This window comes from Arvicanthis niloticus, chromosome 1 (assembly GCF_011762505.2).
Source record: "Arvicanthis niloticus isolate mArvNil1 chromosome 1, mArvNil1.pat.X, whole genome shotgun sequence".
Lineage (NCBI taxonomy): Eukaryota > Metazoa > Chordata > Mammalia > Rodentia > Muridae > Arvicanthis > Arvicanthis niloticus.
This window is the reverse complement of record NC_047658.1, coordinates 110,072,833-110,090,732: the sequence shown is the minus strand read 5'-3', so window position 1 is coordinate 110,090,732 and position 17,900 is coordinate 110,072,833. Positions and strand designations below refer to the sequence as shown.

The 17,900-nt window shown below is 44.8% G+C and overlaps 1 protein-coding gene across 3 annotated transcripts in view; it reads left to right on the top strand.

The window, feature by feature from the left end:
* Positions 1-9,365: 9,365 nt before the first annotated feature.
* Positions 9,366-17,900, top strand: part of Cars1 (cysteinyl-tRNA synthetase 1) — a 43,695-nt gene continuing 35,160 nt past the window's right edge. The window contains exons 1-2 of one of the 3 annotated variants that reach the window (XR_013104354.1): positions 9,389-9,502; positions 15,940-16,188. Coding sequence is in view for 2 of the 3 variants with exons in the window: in XM_034508612.2 (XP_034364503.1) it covers positions 9,478-9,502; positions 15,940-16,188 (274 nt within the window). In the remaining variant the exon portion in view is untranslated. Of the gene's footprint in view, positions 9,503-15,939; positions 16,189-17,900 lie in introns of all 3 variants that reach the window. The other 2 variants (XM_034508612.2, XM_034508623.2) reach the window with 2 other exon arrangements.

Here is a 17,900-nt window from a genome sequence, read left to right as displayed (position 1 = left end):
AGGGACAAGTGTTCCAAAGTTCCTGAGCTGACCATTTCAAAGCCTTCATCTGCAGCCTAAGAGCTGCCTCAGGTGAGAAAGGCAGGGTTAGAAGGAACTGGGAAAGTTAAGAAAGCAGGGTGTTGAAGAGTAACTATCAGTAGCTGCCGCTCCACCTCCTAAGAAGAAGATAAAAAGTTAGACCTTGAATATGAGAGAGAGAAAGGGTTTCAGAAAAGCGGTTGTCCTCTCTCTAGCCATGTTAGCAAAAGAAAAGGAAAATAAGCTATTTCAGAGCTCCCCTAGGAACAGGAGAAAATCAGGAGACGTCCTTCTTTCTCTCTGGCTCCAACTGGAGAAATCCTTAGTTCTGGTTTCTCTGTCTATTGTCTGTTCTAGGTTGTCGGGGACCACTCTGCCAAATGTTGGAACCCACACTGCCAAAAGCTTGGGGGCCAAAGTTGTTAGAGCCTACACTGCCCCAAGCCTTGGGGGCTAAATTGTCCTGGCTTGTACTGCTGCTCTGGTCCACAGGTCAGGGTTCAGCAAGAAAGAGAGAGTAAGGGCAGACGCAAAGAATGGAGACCAGACAGAGTTTGATTCAGTCCCATTTATTCTCAAGTCTCTCTTCTTCTGTCTTTCCAAGTCCCTTGTTCCTAGTTTAAGTGCCAAGTCTCAAGTTCCTAGTCCTTAGTTCCTAGTCCCTAGTGCCTCCAAGTTCCAAGTTTCCAGTCCCCCCTTCTGTCTTCCTCTCGCCTTTTATAAGTCTCACTTCTTAAGTCACACCTTTAAGTAACACACACCAAAGGGAAAATCCTGGGTATATAAAACAAGATGTTATCGGAGTGTGCTCAGCTGTTGTAGGCTGTTGAAAACAAGTCTCTTCTCAGGGTATATGGCTCAAGATGGCTGCAAGGATGATAGCTGCCTTCTGTCAACTCCCCACACTAGGTGCACCAATTGGTCCAGGTGTGTCAATTGTCTGTTTTTGTTTTGTTGTTTGAATGATTGTTGTTCTATGTTTCATGTTCAAAAGAAAAAATTGTTAAAATTTTATCTGCTGGCTTGATTTAGTTTAACTTGTTTTAACTCCTTATAACCCCTTGTTTTAGTTTAACTTGTTTAAAAGGCTGTCTCAATTTGCACAACAGAAGCTGATAAGTTACCCTGCACTTGTAGCTGAGAGTCAAGCAAAGCTGGAGAAGCCTTTCCAGAAACTGATTGTCTGCATTAAAGGGGCCAGCAGTTTTTTGGCTTCTATTATAAGGAAGCTGATAGTTGTTTTTCCTAGGGAAAAAAAAATCTCTGTGAGAGTGTTTATTGGGTTCAGCAAATGACAAGGTGATTTTCTCTTGAAATTACAGCTAGAAAAGGTAAAAAAAATTGTTTAGTCTAAATATGTAAGATGTGTATCTACTTTATTTTTGTTTCTGTTTTTAAATGTATATGTTCTGCCTGTCTTGATTATATATTATTGGCCTATAAGTTATTGGGTATGATTAAAAATTTGCAACTTTGGTAACAGAAAGTTGGCTTAAAACTGGTAACTTAGGGTTGGAGTCATTCAGAAAGCAGATGTATAAAAGATAGGATTTAAATGTCTCTTTAATGAGGTATTAAAAGCTGCATTGACATGCATTTCATATATAAGAACTGGCAACCAAACTTTGTAACATGAAAGTAATGTACTTGGTATTGATTTTAGAGAGAATGGATTGTTTACATTGTTAAAGATTGGTTTTGTTTCCCAAAATTATGATTATACTCTAATATTGCAAAAGAAACTTAAAAATATAGTTAAATTGTCAATGTTCCATTGGCTACAGTTGGTATAGAGTGAAAAATTATAAAGACCATTTTATAAAATATATACAGGCTTTTTCTTTACCCCTAGACCTGAGCAAAAAAATGCAGGTTCCAGAAAGCACAAACAGGATCCAGCATTTTGCTGCATATAGGAAACCCACCTCAGTAACAAAGACAGACACTACCTTAGAGTAAAAGGCTGAAAAACAATTTTTCAAGCAAACGGTCCTAAGAAACAAGTTGGAGTAGCCATTCTAATATCAAATAAAATCAACTTTTAACTTAAAGCTATCAAAAAGGATAAGGAAGGACATTTCATACTCATTAAAGGAAAAGTCAACCAACATGAACTCTCAATACCGAACATCTATGTGCCAAATAAAAGAGCACCCACTTTCATAAAAGAAACCTTACTAAAGCTCAAAGCACACATTGCACCTCATACAATAATAGTGGGAGACTTCAACACCCCACTCTCAGCAATGGATAGATCAAGGAAACAAACTAAACAGAGATACAGTGAAACTATCAGAAGTTATGAACCAAATGGACTTAACAGACATTTATAGAACATTTTACCCTAAAACAAAAGAATATACCTTTTTCTCAGCACCTCATGGTACATTCGCCAAAATAGACCATATAATTGTTCACAAAACAGGCCTCAACAGATATTTAAAAAATCGAAATAATCCCCTGAATCCTATCAGATCACCATGGTCTAAGGCTGGTTTTCAATAATGACAAAAACAAGGGAAAGCCCACACTCACATGGAAATTGAACAATACTCTACTCAATGATAATGTGACTTTTTAGAATTTAGTGAAATTCTAAAAATTTTAAAAGACTTTTTAGAATTTAATGAAAATGAAGACACATCATACCAAAACCTATGAGACACAATGAAAGCAGTGCTAAGAGAAAAACTCATAGCTCTAAGTGCTTAAAAAGAAACTGGAGAGGGTATACACTAGCAGTTTGACAACACACCTGAAAGCTCTAGAACAAAAAGAAGCAAATACACCCAAGAGGAGTAGACGAGAGGAAATAATTAAACACAGGGCTAAAATCAACCAAATAGAAACAAAAAGGACTATACAAAGAATCAATAAAACCAGGAGCTGGTTCTTTGAGAAAATCAACAAGATAGATAAACCCTTAGCCAGACTAATCAGAGGGCAGAGAGACAGTATTCAAATTAATAAAATCAGAACTGAAAAGGGGGACATAACAACAGAACCCGAGAAAATTCAAAAAAATCATCAGATCTTACTACAAAGGTCTATACTCAACAAAATTGGATAATCTGGATGAAATGGACAATTTTCTAGACAAGTACCAGTTACCAATGTTAAATCAGGAGCAGATAAACCATCTAAACAGTCCCATAACCCTGAAAGAAATAGAAGCAGTCATTAAAAGTCTACCCACCAAAAAATGTCCGGGGCCAGATGGTTTCAGTGCAGAATTCTTTCAGACCTTCAAGAAAGACCTAATACCAATTCTTTTCAAACTATTCCACAAAGTAGAAACAGAAGGAACACTACCCAATTCATTTTATGAAGCCACAATCACGCTCATACCTAAACCACACAAAGACCCAACAAAGAAAGAGAACTTCAGACCAATCTCCCTAATGAATATCGACGCATAAATACTCAATAAAATTCTCTCGAACAGAATCCAAGAACACATTAAAACAATTATCCATCATGATCAAGTAGGCTTTATTTCAGGAATGCAGGGATGGTTCAATATACGGAAGTCCATCAATGTAATCCACTATATTAATAAACTCAAAGAAAAAAACCACATGATCATCATCTGAGAAAGCATTTGACAAAATTCAGCACCCCTTCATGATAAAAGTTTTGGAAAGATCAGGAATTCAAGGTCCATATCTAAACATTGTGAAAGCAATATACAGAAAACCAGTAGCCAACATCAAACTAAATGGAGAGAAACTTGAAGCAATTCCACTAAATTCAGGGACTAGACAAGGCTGCCCACTCTCCCCCTACCTATTCAATATAGTACTGGAAGTCCTAGCCAAAGCAATTAGGCAACAAAAGGAGGTCAAAGGGATACAAATTGGAAAGGAAGAAGTCAAAATTTCACTATTTGCAGATGATATGATAGTATACTTAAGTGACCCCAAAACTTCCACCAGAGAACTCCTAAACCTAATAAACAACTTTAGTAAAGTGGCTGGGTATAAAATTAATTCAAACAAATCAGTAGCCTTCCTCTACTCAAAAGATAAACTGGCTGAGAAAGAAATTATGGAAGCGACGCCCTTCACTATAGTCTCTAATATAAAATACCTTGGTGTGAATCTAACCAAGCAAGTGAAAGACCTGTATAACAAAAACTTCAAGCCCCTGAAGAAAGAAATTGAAACAGATCTCAGAAGATAGAAAGATCTCCCATGCTCATGGATTGGCAGGATTAATATAGTAAAAATGGCCATCTTGCCAAAAGCAATCTACAGATTTAATGCAATGCCCATCAAAATTTGTAGCCGCCTGCGGCCACAAGTCAACTGGGTTCACCTGAAAGGGGGCTGGGAATGAAAGGGGGCAGAGGGCGAGAAGAGATGAAGCCAAGACAAAATTCTCTGATCAAGGCTCAAAGCTTTAATGTTCAGCTCTCAATTTAAAGGGGAAGACCCAGCCCACAACCCCTCCTGGTTTCAGATGGGTGGGATAATCCATAGTCCGTTCCAGGTCACGGCCAGAGATGTCTCAAGGAAAGCCCAGGGGCAGTTCTGCTTCAGTGTTCTGGGCAGCCAAGGTGGGTAACTCCACCTAGATCCTATCACTTGGTCTTGTTGTGGTAAACAAAGTCTCTCAGGCCTGCTCATGGTTGGGAGTGGGGGGGGGAAGGTACAAAAATTCCTACTCATTTCTTCACAGAGATAGAAAGAGCAATTCTAAAATTTATTTGGAATGACAAAAAACCCGGGATAGCGAAAACTACTCTCAACAATAAAAGAACTTCTGGGGGAATTACCATCCCTTATTTCAAGCTATATTACAAAGCAATAGTGTTAAAAACTGCATGGTATTGGAACAGAGACAGGCAGGAAGATCAATGGAATGAACCCACACACCTATGGTCACTTGATCTTCAACAAAGGAGCTAAAACCATCCAGTGGAAAAAAGGCAGCATCTTCAACAAATGGTGCTGGTCCAACTGGAGGTCAACATGTAGAAGAATGCAAATTGATCCATACTTATCTGCTTGTACAAAGCTCAACTCCAAGTGGATCAAGGACCTCCACATAAAACCAGCTACACTGAAACTAATAGAAGAGAAAATGGGGGAAAGCCTCGAACACATGGGCATAGGGGACAAGTTCCTGAACAGAACACCAGTGGCTTGCGCTCTAAGATCAAGAATTGACAAATGGGACCTCATAAAACTGCAAAGCTTCTGTAAAGCAAAGGACACCGTCAATAAGACAAAGCGGCAACCAACGGAGTGGGAGAAGATCTTTACCAATCCTACAACTGATAGAGGGCTAATATCCAAGGTATACAAAGAACTGAAGAAATTAGACTCTAGACTATCAAATAACCCTATTAAAAATGGGGTACAGAGCTGAACAAAGAATTCTCAACTGAGGAATCTCGAATGGTTGGGAAGCACCTAAAGAAGTGTTCAACATCCCTAGTCATCAGGGAAATGCAAATGAAAACAACACTGAGATTCCACCTCACACCAGTCAGAATGGCTAAGATTGAAAACACAGGTGACAGCAGATGCTGGCGAGGATGTGGAGAAAGAGGAACACTCCTCCATTGTTGGTGGGATTGTAAGCTGATACAACCACTATGGAAATCAGTCTGGCGGTACCTCAGAAAATTGAACATAGTATTACCTGAGGACCCAGCTATACCACTCCTGGGCATATACCCAAAAGATGTTTCAACATACAACAGGGACACATGCTCCACTATGTTCATAGCAGCCTTATTTATAATAGCCAGAAGTTGGAAAGAACCCAGATGTCCTTCAACAGAGGAATGGATACAGAAAATGTGGTATATTTACACAATGGAGTACTACGCAGCTATTAAAAACAATGAGTTCATGAAATTCTTAGGCAAATGGATGGAGCTTGAGAATATCATCCTGAGTGAGGTAACCCAATCACAAAAGAACATACATGGCATGCACTCACTGATAAGTGGATATTAGCCCAAAAGCTCACAATACCTAAGACACAATGCATAGACACATGTGGGTGCTTTGGTTTTATTTTAGAAGGAGTAGCAAAATACTCAACCAGAGCTCCCAGGGCCTAAACCTCCAGCCTGAGAACAGAAAGGGAGGGACTCATGGCTCCACTTGTATAGGTAACTGGGGGTGGCCTCGTTAGGCAACAGTGGAAGTGGAGGGCCATGGTCCCCGAAAGTTTGGATCCCTAGTGTTGGGGAATGTGAGAGCAGGGAGGTGGGATTGGGAGAATGATGGGAGCACACCCTCATAAAAATTGGAAGAGGGGGTGTGAGTTAAAGGGTTTTAGGGGGATAAAGGAAGAGGAGATAACAGTGAAAGGTAAATAGGTAAAATATCCGATAATAAATAAATAACAGATAATGGGTCTGGCAAAAAAAAAAAAAAATAGTTTACTTACTTCAAACGATTTTCAAAAGTTTCCAGGAGATGCTTATTGGCTAAGATCTTATTTTAGGCTCTTCACAAAAGAATTTATGTCTTTGTTTAATATTCTTAAGAGAAATGCAAATCTTAATTTCCCTCAACAATTAATTGACAAAAGAGGAGTAATTTTACAAAAAGTAGAAGAAGCTCTTACTAATTGATATATTATATAGATTGCTTAATTGTTGGTTGTTTTATAATAGTCCTTTGATAAAAAAGATTATTAATAAAGAACTATATTTCTTTAAATAGTGTCTTTATGACTCTCTGAGGGTGGAAGGAGCATGCCTTGTTTACTCTTAACTTTCTAAAACTGAAAGCTCATGGCAAATCTGCCACTGATTGCCTCGGGCATTGCTGAGACCAATAAAAACTATGCCACAACCATGTGGAAGGACCCTCATACCCTTAAATGGAATGGCCAGGATATATGGGGCCCAGGATTGATATGACTGTTTGATACCACAGAAGGCACAACTAAATGGCCGCCAAAAAGATTAATGAATAAATAGATACCTCCACAAACCAGGCCCAATTATAAATAAGATGAATAACAATTGACATCCAGGGAAGAGAAATTTCCCTGAGAAATCCTTTCTTCTTTCTCTTCCAGGTAAAAATTAATCATCCGTGATGTCTGCTATTAGGAGTTCTAATCCTGATGCTGGCCTCCGAACTTATACTACTCAGACACTCGATGGGCCTTTGACAAGGACATCAAACAGCTATAGATTGACATCACTAATCTGAAGAAATCCCTCGTTTCGCTGTCTGATGTGATCCCCCAAAATTGCAAAGGACTTTATTGGACCTGTTTTTCTCTTTTACAGTAGGAAAGACTGTGTACAGCCTAGACTGGGTACAGCCCTTAAAGAAGAATGCTGCTTCTACATAGACAAAACAGGGATGGTTAAAGAGAGCACGAAAAGGTCAGAGAAGGTCGTGAGAAAAGACAGAGACAGAAAGAGAAAAAGGAGAGCTTGTACAAGAATTGGTCTTCAAGCTGGGCGGTGGTGGCACACGCCTTTAATCCCAGCACTTGGGAGGCAGAGGCAGGTGTATTTCTGAGTTCAAGGCCAGCCTGGTCTACAGAGTGAATTCCAGGACAGCCAGGGCTACACAGAGAAACCCTGTCTCCAAACAAACAAACAAACAAACAAAAAAATTGGTCTTCAACCTCTCCATGATTATTAACCCTACTTCCTTCCATCTTGGGATCATTAATTGGGTTATTTTTGCTTATTTCCCTTGGTCCCTGGGCCTTAAATAGGCTAACTTTGTGAAACAACAGATAGATAATATGATGGCAAAATCTATTCAGATACATTATCATATGTTAACTATGGAGGACCACAAGACTCTAGATGAGAATGTTACTCTATCCAGGGTGTTCCCAAGTCCTAAAAGAGGGGACTTCCGCCCCTAGACCAAGCAGAGAGGGGCCACCCAGAACCCCCTCTGACTGGCGATCTGAATTCTTGCATAGGCTACGAGGCTAAGCACTGCAAGGGAATATAAATAAAAGTTAAAAATATGTTTCTGGGTTCCCTGAGGGACAAGCCTGACTGCATAGGGGTTGATGTCAAAAGTATCCCCTCTCCAGGAAAAAGACATCGGGACAGGTATGGCCCTCATGCCTCACTGAACGACGACAGGAGGACTGGAGCCATTACAAGGTTCCCTTTATAAGAGTTGCCTTGGTCATGGTGTCTCTTCACAGCAGTAAAAGCCTAACTAAGACCTATGTGATAGTTTATTTCTCTGCTGCCCATAAAATAAGCCAATTCAAGCCAGATTAGACTATATATAGGCAGGTTTATTAGGAAGCTGCTCTCAGGTGAGAGTTCACTAGCCCCAAGGGCTGAGCCCAGGGAGATCACCATGGAGGGGTTGAAGAGAAAAAAGAGAAAGGGCACTAGCACACAGAGGGAAGAAAAGGAGAAGGAGAGAAGGGCAGCTCAGCCCCTGGGCTGGAAAGTTCAGGGTTGGAGCAAGGGTATGCCAAGCAGGGACTGAGGGATTCTGGGAGAACCTGGAGGCCAGGTCTGTTTTGATATATAAAACTTGCACCTCAGTCTCTTTTCCCGGGGTCCATAACCAAACAATATATATTACCATTTATCAGGTTTGTTTGTTTGTTTATTTATTTATTTATTTATTTATTTATTTATGTTGAGACAGGGTCTCCTTACATAGCTATGGCTGACCTAGAAGTCACTGAGAACTGCCTGTTCTGAGTTCCCAGAATTAAGACCATGGTTGTCAGACATATATGTTTTTTTGGCTTATTTATTTTTATTTATTTCCCTGCATACATACATTATATATATTCACATGCATGTAAAGCCCACGAAGGCCAAAAGAGGGTTAGGATGCCCTAGAACTGGAGTTACAACCGGTTGTGAGCAGTTGTGAGTGCTAAAAATAGAACCTGCGCACTCCAGAAGAGCAGCCGTGCTCTTAAACTACGGAACAGTTTTCCAACCTCAAAACAGAACATTTAAAAAAAAATTATTTTAAGACAGGGTCTCACTATGTAGCTGGCTATGTTTATAAAATAACACAAACCTCCCTCTGGTAGTGTGTCTTGGGATGCGACATCATACACACAGGAAAGAAAAGATTTAGAAGAGTGTTTAACAGCAACCGCCTGTTTCCTGCCTTTTGGAGAGTTGCCTTTGACAAGGCTATCTTCCTCGCCCCTCCCTTGCATCTCCTTAACCTCTACTCGCTTCGCCCCGCCCCTCTACACAGCTCCTCGCCCTCCCCTTCCCTCGCTACATCCCGCCCCTCGTCCCGTCCCTCCCAGCCTTTTTCTGCAGCCCGGATCAGCGCTTCTCAAGTTCCGCGCCTGCGAAAATCAGAGTATTCTCCCATCATGCCCCATGCCGGCGTCAGTTCGCTGTTGCCTAGCTACTGGACGTGCCGGAAGACGACTGGTGGGGCGGGACTTCCGGCGCCGCGGTTGCATCAGATTCTGGAAAGCGTCTGCGGCGGCAGCCGCGGGTCTTCATTCCCAGTGATGGCAGGTTCCTCCGCGGAGCAGGGTGAGCTTTGCGGGATGATTTTGGGGCTCTGGGGACAGCGTGGCCCGAGTAGGCAGTACCAGGCTAGGACTGTGTGGGCAACATGGTCCAAGGAGGCAGTGCCCAGGCCGGTTCTGTGGAGACAGCAGTGGAACGAGTGGGTAATGCCAAGCGAGACTGGGATGGATCATGGCCCAGGGATGCAATGCTCAGGTCGGGTCTGTGGGGACAGCCATGGACTAAGTGGGCAGTGCCCAGACCAGTGATCTGAGGATACCGATGGACCAAATGGGCAGTGGCAGGCAAAGGCTGTTGGGCAGAGGATCCCAGGGCGGGAAGTGACCAGCCAGGGCTCTAGAGTGGAGGCTGTTTGGTTGGCCAGTGCCTAGGTCAGTGCATGCCCAGGTGAGCAGTGGCAGACTAGAGATCTGGATTTGGCAGTGGCTGGAGTGGGCAGAGATGGATCCTCAGGTGGGTAGTATCCAGTCCAGGGCTCTGAGATAAAAAGTTCTCAGGTAAGACTGTGGGGACAGCTGTGGCTCAAGTGGGCAGTGCCAACCAAAGCCTTGGAGATGGCCAGCGTCTCAGTGGACAGTGGCAAGCCTGGACCTGGAGGTGGCTGCCGTGACTCCCTGAAGCTAGAGTACTGCTTGGTGGGATCTGACTCCTGTTTTGTAAGCTCGTCTCTTCCTCAGCTTCAGTTTCTTGATTGGGTTAAGGCTAAAGTTTCCTTGGAGACTCAGCAGTAGGAGAGATGGTCCTGTATCAAATAGCCTGTCTCCACCTGGTACCTGGATGAGACCTCACCACTCCCCCTCCTGCCCTGGCTGGACTTTGAGGGTGAGGCAAAGGCCCAAAGATTGTTTTGGTCTTCTGCCCAAGCAGGTGGGCGGAAGGGCGCATAAGGTTGGTACTTAGGGAAGTAGGGCAGAGGAAGCAAGGACTCCATGTACACATACATGAAAGAGCTTGGGGTTTTATGAAGGCTTTAATCTCCAGTGTGGTCAGCAGTCACCACGGGGGCCTGTCCAGTCAGAGCATCACTGTCAGAGCATCATTGGCAATCTACTTTATTGCCATTTGGGAGACTCCCTCAGAAGGCAGTCACTTATGTCACCCGAGGATAGACCTGGGCCTTGGCAGATCTTTGAAGAGCAGTGCCTTTTCTCATTACCTTTTTAGCAAGTGGGTTCTAGAAAGAGCAGAGGCCTTGGCCCAGATCCTGAAAGGTCAGACGCAAGCCTTCAAATGCTTGGTATAGGTTTTTAGTCTCTGTGATGCAGGCAGAAATTAGATGTGAGTTCTGAGTTCTCAGTTACCTGTGTCCAGTGTAGGATATACCAAGACCTCTCAGGCGTCCTGTGGTTCCTGTGGCCTTGCTGGGTTTTAGGTAGGTGATTCTGATCACCTGAGTACCCAGATGACATGTGCCTAGTGACAGTGGTACCTAGCTTTGTATTCCATCATTCCACTCAACTGACATGCCTAGATTCTAGCTGCTTCACCACCCACTGTAGCTTTTAGAAGTCCACCTAGACAACTCTAACACAGCAGCATGGCCAGCAGCTCCACCCTGAGCTGCCCAACAGGTCTAGGATCACAACTGTGCCCATCCTCACAATACAGGAAATGGTTCCTGCCTCTCAGGGTGGTGTAGGCATGAATGAGTTCATAGGAAGAACTTGGTACAGTGCGTGGTACGTAAGGACCAGGTCTATCAAGAATGAGACTCTGTGACTCCATCCATCCATCCATCCATCTATTCGTCTAATTGAGACAGGATTTCATATAGCCCAGGCTGGAATTCCTGATCCTTCTGTCTCCTGCAGGGATGGCAGATATCACAACACTGTGTCTAGCTTCCTCTTTGGCTTTTAAATAAAAATGTATATATGGTGTGCAGATCACAAGGGAAATCGCAATTACTGAGGGAAGATGACCCAAGAGTCAGAACTTCCATGAAAATCCGGGAATGAGCGGTGGTGGGTGTGGTGACACATGGCTGTCATTCAGTAATTTTAGTGCTCCAGAGGCAGAGGTAAGGGGAATCTCTGGGAATTCATGGCCAACCTGGTCTAAGTAGCAGGTTCAAGGCCAGTCACAGATACATAATGAAACTTTGTCTCAAACAAATTAACAAAAAAGAAATGAAGAAAAAAGAGACTCAGGGAAGATAGCCACTTTCAACAAATCCAGCAAAGCTGTGTGGGTACACATCAGTAAGTCTTACACTCTGGGAGATGAGGCAGGAGGATTATTAGTTTGAGACCAGCCTGGACTACATGGGATCCTGTCTCAAACAACATAAAACCACTCGGGAACTGGAAAGGCACAGTACAGAGATGGTCTTTGGATGGTTGGAGGGCATTTGGGTGACTGCGTTTTCCTTCCTGTTTCCTCAGAAAATGGCCGAAGCTCTGGGTAACATGGAGCACAGTGTCACCCAGAGTATGGGAAAGCGGACTTATTTCAGGCTCTCTAATAGGTGGAGCTCATCTCAGATGCCAGATTTTTCCCATAGTTTAACCATGCAGTCTTCATGACCATACCTAACGTGTAGTCTGTCTCGGTACAAGTCCCAGTGCAACTGTAATGGCGCCTGTGTTTCTTGTGACCCTTCCTGTGCAGATGAGTGAGCATCCTGAGGACTAGAGAAGAGAAGTGATTCCATCTGCCATTACCACAGCTAGAGCCAGGGCCAGGTACCCCTTGGCACAGGGACTTCAGCCACCAAGCAACAACTCTTTTTCAGAATCTCTTAGAATGACCAAGTTGGTTCCAGTTGCCAGGTACAGGAAGTAGAAAACAGAGCAAAATGGACCTTTTTGAAGGATGCAGATATTTGCTCGTCTGTGTTCTTGTGTTCCTGGGATGTCATTCATGACAATAGCCTCTGAATGTATGAGTGCTTTCTAGCATCTTGAGCAGTAGCTCTTGGCAGTAGAGTGGGAGCCCCATAGGGAACATATTGGAAAGGAGAAGCAGGAGCAGCTAGAGGGCCCGAGGGGTGTGGTTACTGTTGGGACATCTTCAAGGTGAGGGCTTTGAGGGGACCTTAGCAATATTGACAGTAGTAAACAGACGGTCAAGAGCAAGTGATGGTGTAGCCCCCTGTCAAGTCAAGGCTTACCCTCTGGGAACTTAGAGGGCTGCTCCAAAAAAATACTTTCTTCCAGTGTACTTGAAAGGGGACAGGGACAGGTGTGAATGCTGATGGAAAAAGCCAGGCAGGATGCTGCCTTCCACATATTAGGACTATGGGTCATTGGAAGTGACTTTTGCTTCTTCATTGTGCCGAATGTTAGCTCCTGTGCAATCTCAGTGGCTGTTTGGCAGAGTCCATAGCTGTATCAGTTACTGTCCATCTTTGGGACAGTCCCACCATCAGAGGGCTCTGCTCTTTGTATATTCAGGGGATGAGCTGCAGATCTGCCCATCTGTGGAGGCTGAGTAGTTTGGGCACTATGTGGGAAGGGTCCTGATGACATCAAGTTTGCAGAATGGGCCTGGGAGGAATTCTTTTGTTGTCAAGAAACGAACAGCTGGAGAATGGCTTAACCAACCACCCTGAGAAAGATGAGCTGTTCTAGGCATTTTCTCCAGGAGTGTGTGCTCAGCTCTAGTTGGACCACCTTACACCTTCTCAGTTCCCCTTCTCACCTGGTCAGGCCTCGCTCCCTCACAGTGGTCCGGGCTGCTCTACACAGAGCCTTTGGGATCCTGTGGTCTGGCAAATTCCTCCAGGGAGCCTCTGGAGTACTTCAGTGATTACAATCATCGTAATGCAGGAGCAATTACAGTAATGACAGCAGCAAGCCTGGCACTGGCTTTTTGCCAGAGGTTTGTAAAGCATGTTAAGTGTAATTGCACTTAGTGCTCCAAGGCTTTATGAGGCTGCTGTTGTTAAGTGTGTTTCCTTCTAAAGAGAGCAGGTACTTAGCCTGCTGGCTAGGCCCATCTCCCAGAGAGCTCTGCAGCCTGGTGCTATTTCCCAACACTGGCCATTGCAGTTATCATTAGGGAACCTCGTGGGTACTTAGAAAGGAAAACAGAAGCGATGAAGTAAATATTTGGAGTTTTCCTGGACATGGCTCACTGGTGCTCAGGGACTGTTAGGCAGGGGCTGCCTTCCTTCTTGGGTAGCCTCTTTATCTGGGAAGAGATGTCCTGTTAATTTCACCCAAATGGCCTAGAGGCAGTGTCATGAGAATGCAGTTGGGGTGCCCTCTTTGTAGAGCAGAAGGCCCAGATCTAGCTCCCCTACCTTGGCTCAGGGGCTGGAACAAGGAGCTGTTCTTCAAAGCCTATAACTGGGTCCTGAGAGCCCCCTTGCTTAAAGAAGGAAAGGAAACTGGGAATTGTAAAGGTAACTTTTATTCTCCTGTACTAATTGTTACTGCCTCAGTCTGCTAACCCACGCCTAGTCCTGGAAGTGTCTAGCCTCTGTACAATCTACTTTAGGCCTAGAATGTTTTAAGCCTGAGACTTCCTGCTGAATAAGCTCGCCCTTTCTAGTTCCTTCTGAACTCTAGTTAGCTGGTTCTACTCAGATGTTCTGGCTCAGACTCCTCTCCAAGCTGACTGATTCAATCTGCCTTCCTTATCTTGGCCTCTACCGAATAGCTCTGCTTGGCCTCATACTATCTTTGGCAATATGTTCTAATCTTCTGGCTCCTTCTCATTCTCTGGCTCATTCTGTCTTCACCTGTCTCTGTAAAACTCTCCCGGTAAAGCTGCCTCCTCCCTTTTTTTCTCTCAGCGCTGCCCCTTAAGTAGCTTCCCTTTCCTCTTTCTTCTTGTGAGAGCTGGGCATATCCTATTCTGTCAAATCTTTGTCTGCTTCATCACTGTGTCTGCCACACAGTTAGACATCACTTTCAAACATGGGTGCTTCCTTCTACAAACTAACTTGACATTCATTGTTTAGAATTAAAGGTGTGTACTAAGGGCTGAGTACTAAGGAAAAGATACAGAGCTTGCAGTGTGTTCTAGGGTTTCTACTGCTGTGATAGAATACTATGACCAAAACCCACCCGGGAAAGAAAGGGTTTATTTCTTTAACTCTCAAGTGACATTCTATATTGCTGAAGGAAGTAGGGTAGGAACTCAAAACAGGGGAGGAACCTGGAGGCTATTGCTGATGCAGAGACCATGGAGGAGGAGTGCTGTTAACTGGCTTGCTTCTCATGACTTGCTCAGCCTTTCTTACCTATCCCAGCTCTCAATTACTAATTCAGAAAATCTGCCACAGGCTTGCTCCTAGGCCATTCTGGTGGCAGAATGTTCCCAATTGAGGATCCCTTTTCCTAAATGACTAGCTTACACCAAGTTGACAGAAAACTGGCCAGCGTGTGATGTGAAAGTCCAGCCATGATAGAAGCTTAGAGTTCTGTCCTCCTGGGGCTCATGTAGAACATTACCTGGAGCCTGTCCACTCTCAGGGGTGTGAGTGATGGCAGTCAGAGCTGTTATACCCTTTGTAGCAGGTGCCCCAGTGGAGGGGTCAGGTGTCCTCAGAGCAATTCCTCCTGGCATCCCTGAGCACTCTTAGTGGGTTTGGAAAACCTAGGCAGGGATGTGGTAATTTGCATCTGGAAGCCATGTTTGTTCCGTGTATGGCTTATGCATGGCTATGCCATATGCTGAGGGCTCTTCAGCTGCTACCCTCTCCGTAGTATACAAATAGCCATTTCATTAATTGATTAGTTTAGTTTGTGGTGCTGGGCCTCAAACCCAGAGCTATACTTGGTGGTAAGTGCTCTGAGCTACATCTCCCAGAGATCTGCCTGCCTCTACCTCTGCTGGGATTAAAGGTGTACATCAAAATGCCTGACCCAAGTTAGTTAGTTTTTTTTTTTTTTTTTTTTTTTTTTTTTTTGAGACAGGGTTTCTCTGTATAGCCCTGGCTGTCCTGGAACTCACTCTGTAGACCAGGCTGGCCTTGAACTCAGAAATCCGCCTGCCTCTGCCTCCCAAGTGTTGGGATTAAAGGTGTGCGCCACCACTGCCTGGCCCAAGTTAGCCATTTTAAAGTACACAATCCCTGGCATTAACCTCACTCACGGCACTGCAGACCACCTCAGTATACATGTGAAACCTTTCTGTAAGACTCTAGGAGGAAACCTGACCTGCTCCACTGTCACCCTGCCTTCCTCCTGCCAGCCACTTCTCTGCATGCCCACCCTGTGGTTCTTCCTCTTCTGGATGTCTGACACGCAGGAAAGGGCTTTGATGAACACAGCTGTCTGGCTCTTATTCCTTGGCAGCTTTCTGTGCAAATGCCTGACATCCTGTGACCTCTTGGTTTTTCTATCCCATGCCCTCTTGCCTGCCTGCCTGATGTTGCATTTTCCCTATTCACTTGCCTGACGTGTGCTCTTCTGCCTGCTTGCCTGTCTGCCTGATGTCATGGGTTGCCTGTCCTCTTGCCTGACATCCTGTGCCCTCTGTCTTTGCAGCTGCCGACTACAGGTCCATTCTGAGTATTAGTGACGAGGCAGCCAGGGTGCAGGCCCTGGACCAACACCTCAGCACGCGTAGCTATATCCAGGGGTACTCCTTGTCCCAGGCAGATGTGGACGTGTTCAGGCAGCTCTCGGCCCCTCCCGCTGACTCAAGGCTCTTCCACGTGGCTCGGTGGTTCAGGCACATAGAAGCGCTCCTGGGTGGCCCCCAAAGCAGAGACGAGCCCTGCAGGCTCCAAGCAAGTGAGTAACAGCAGTGAACCTCTGTTCCAAGGTCAAGGGCATGAGGTGCTGCAGGGCAGTGGATGTCCTGCTAGGGACTCACCTCCACATTTCAGTCAAGTGTTCCCTCCCGTGGGGCAGAAGTCATGTACCCAATGTGTTGTGGCTCAGAGCCACTTTGGGACCACTTCAGGGCCATACTAGATGCTACTACAGGCCTGTCTTGGTATTCACTTAATGCTTTGCTGGTAGTGGCTCTTGGTTCTTGTCTTTAATCCCAGAGGTTACGTTTGTTTCTCTTCAGGTGCAATGTCACTAAATATTAGAGCTGTATTCATTAACATTGAACTTTCAAAAAACATATGTCTCCTGTCTATGCTTTGAGATGAAATCAGTCATGCCTGTGAGTGTTGCTGGTGTCCCTGGGCATAGTTGTTAGGATGGGGAGGCACTACTGGAGAGGCTCTGGCTTAGGACCCAAATGGTTCGTCATCTCAATGTAGCCATATGGGAATGCTACCTTCTGTGGGTGCTCCTTTCTAAAGTTGCCGAAGACCCTTCAGCCCCAGATTCCCTTGGCTGTAATACACTTCTCCTTTATGTGGAAAGGGTAAGTGCCCATTTATGGTAGTCCCTGCTGGTGGTGGCCTTGGGGCTTTGCAGGCTTGGGTTGGGAACTTGGAGCATGTTGAAGGGTCTCCTAGAGTCAGGAGCTGATTTTTCTAGATTATCCCAAGTAAAACCCTGTTCCAGCCTAGGTAGGAGGTGTGGCTGCATAGATAATCTTCCCTGGACCTCTGCTGTTCCTGTGTCCAGCACTGTGTCCCAAGTGTCAACTGTGTTCCAGATGTCATATGTAGCACCAGGTGTCCTCTCCAAAGGTTTCAGGAAGTCAGATTGAAAACTGCCCCAACTCCAAGTTATGGCAGTAGGAAGGAGATCAGGGACGGGCCCTGGTCTCAACAGCCTAGGTTTCGTGTATGGTCCTAGGAAGAACCAAACAGACACTACTGTCTGTGCCAGTGGACACAGCAGAGCATTGCTTCTCAGGGGCCTCAGGGGCCTCATGGCCCATGAAGAGAAGGGTCTCCCACTACAGTCAGCCACTATCTACTGGGCTTCTCTGAGGGATGCTGTTGAATGGAAGATGGACCAGGACAGCACTAACAAGATTGTGCTGCTGCTTCTTGCACCACAGCTGCCCACAAGGCCAACAGGACCATATAATCTTGTGAAGAAAATGTATTAAGTCAGATCCCTTAAGTAAAAATACACAGATGCGGGGCTGGGGAAGAAGGAGGCCAGAGCTAGGCTGCCCGTAACTGTTTACTGGGCTTTTGGCCTGCCCAGGCTCCAGAGTCCAGTGTCTGCATCATGTCTCTGGATTGACAGTAGCTCTGTCTGCCTCCATATGGTTATGAGGATTAGAATTCTCCCTGTCCTAGGTGTCTTCTAAAGCATGCTCTCCAAATGGAACACTTCCTCACTTCAAGCCCACAACATAGCCCACTGCTCTACACATAAAACATGTCTTATCTTGTCTTCACTACCCTCGCCTACTCAAGGCTGAGGCCTTAGCAGCAAAGTATCCTCTCATACATGGAAAATGTATATGTTCTTTTTAGCCTTCATGGTTCCCTTCCCAAGAAGCCAGCCCACTTCCCACCATCCTTCCCTCTGTCACCCTTGTGGCTCAGCATGGAGGTTCACTCTATCCTAGGGCTTTGAGCTTG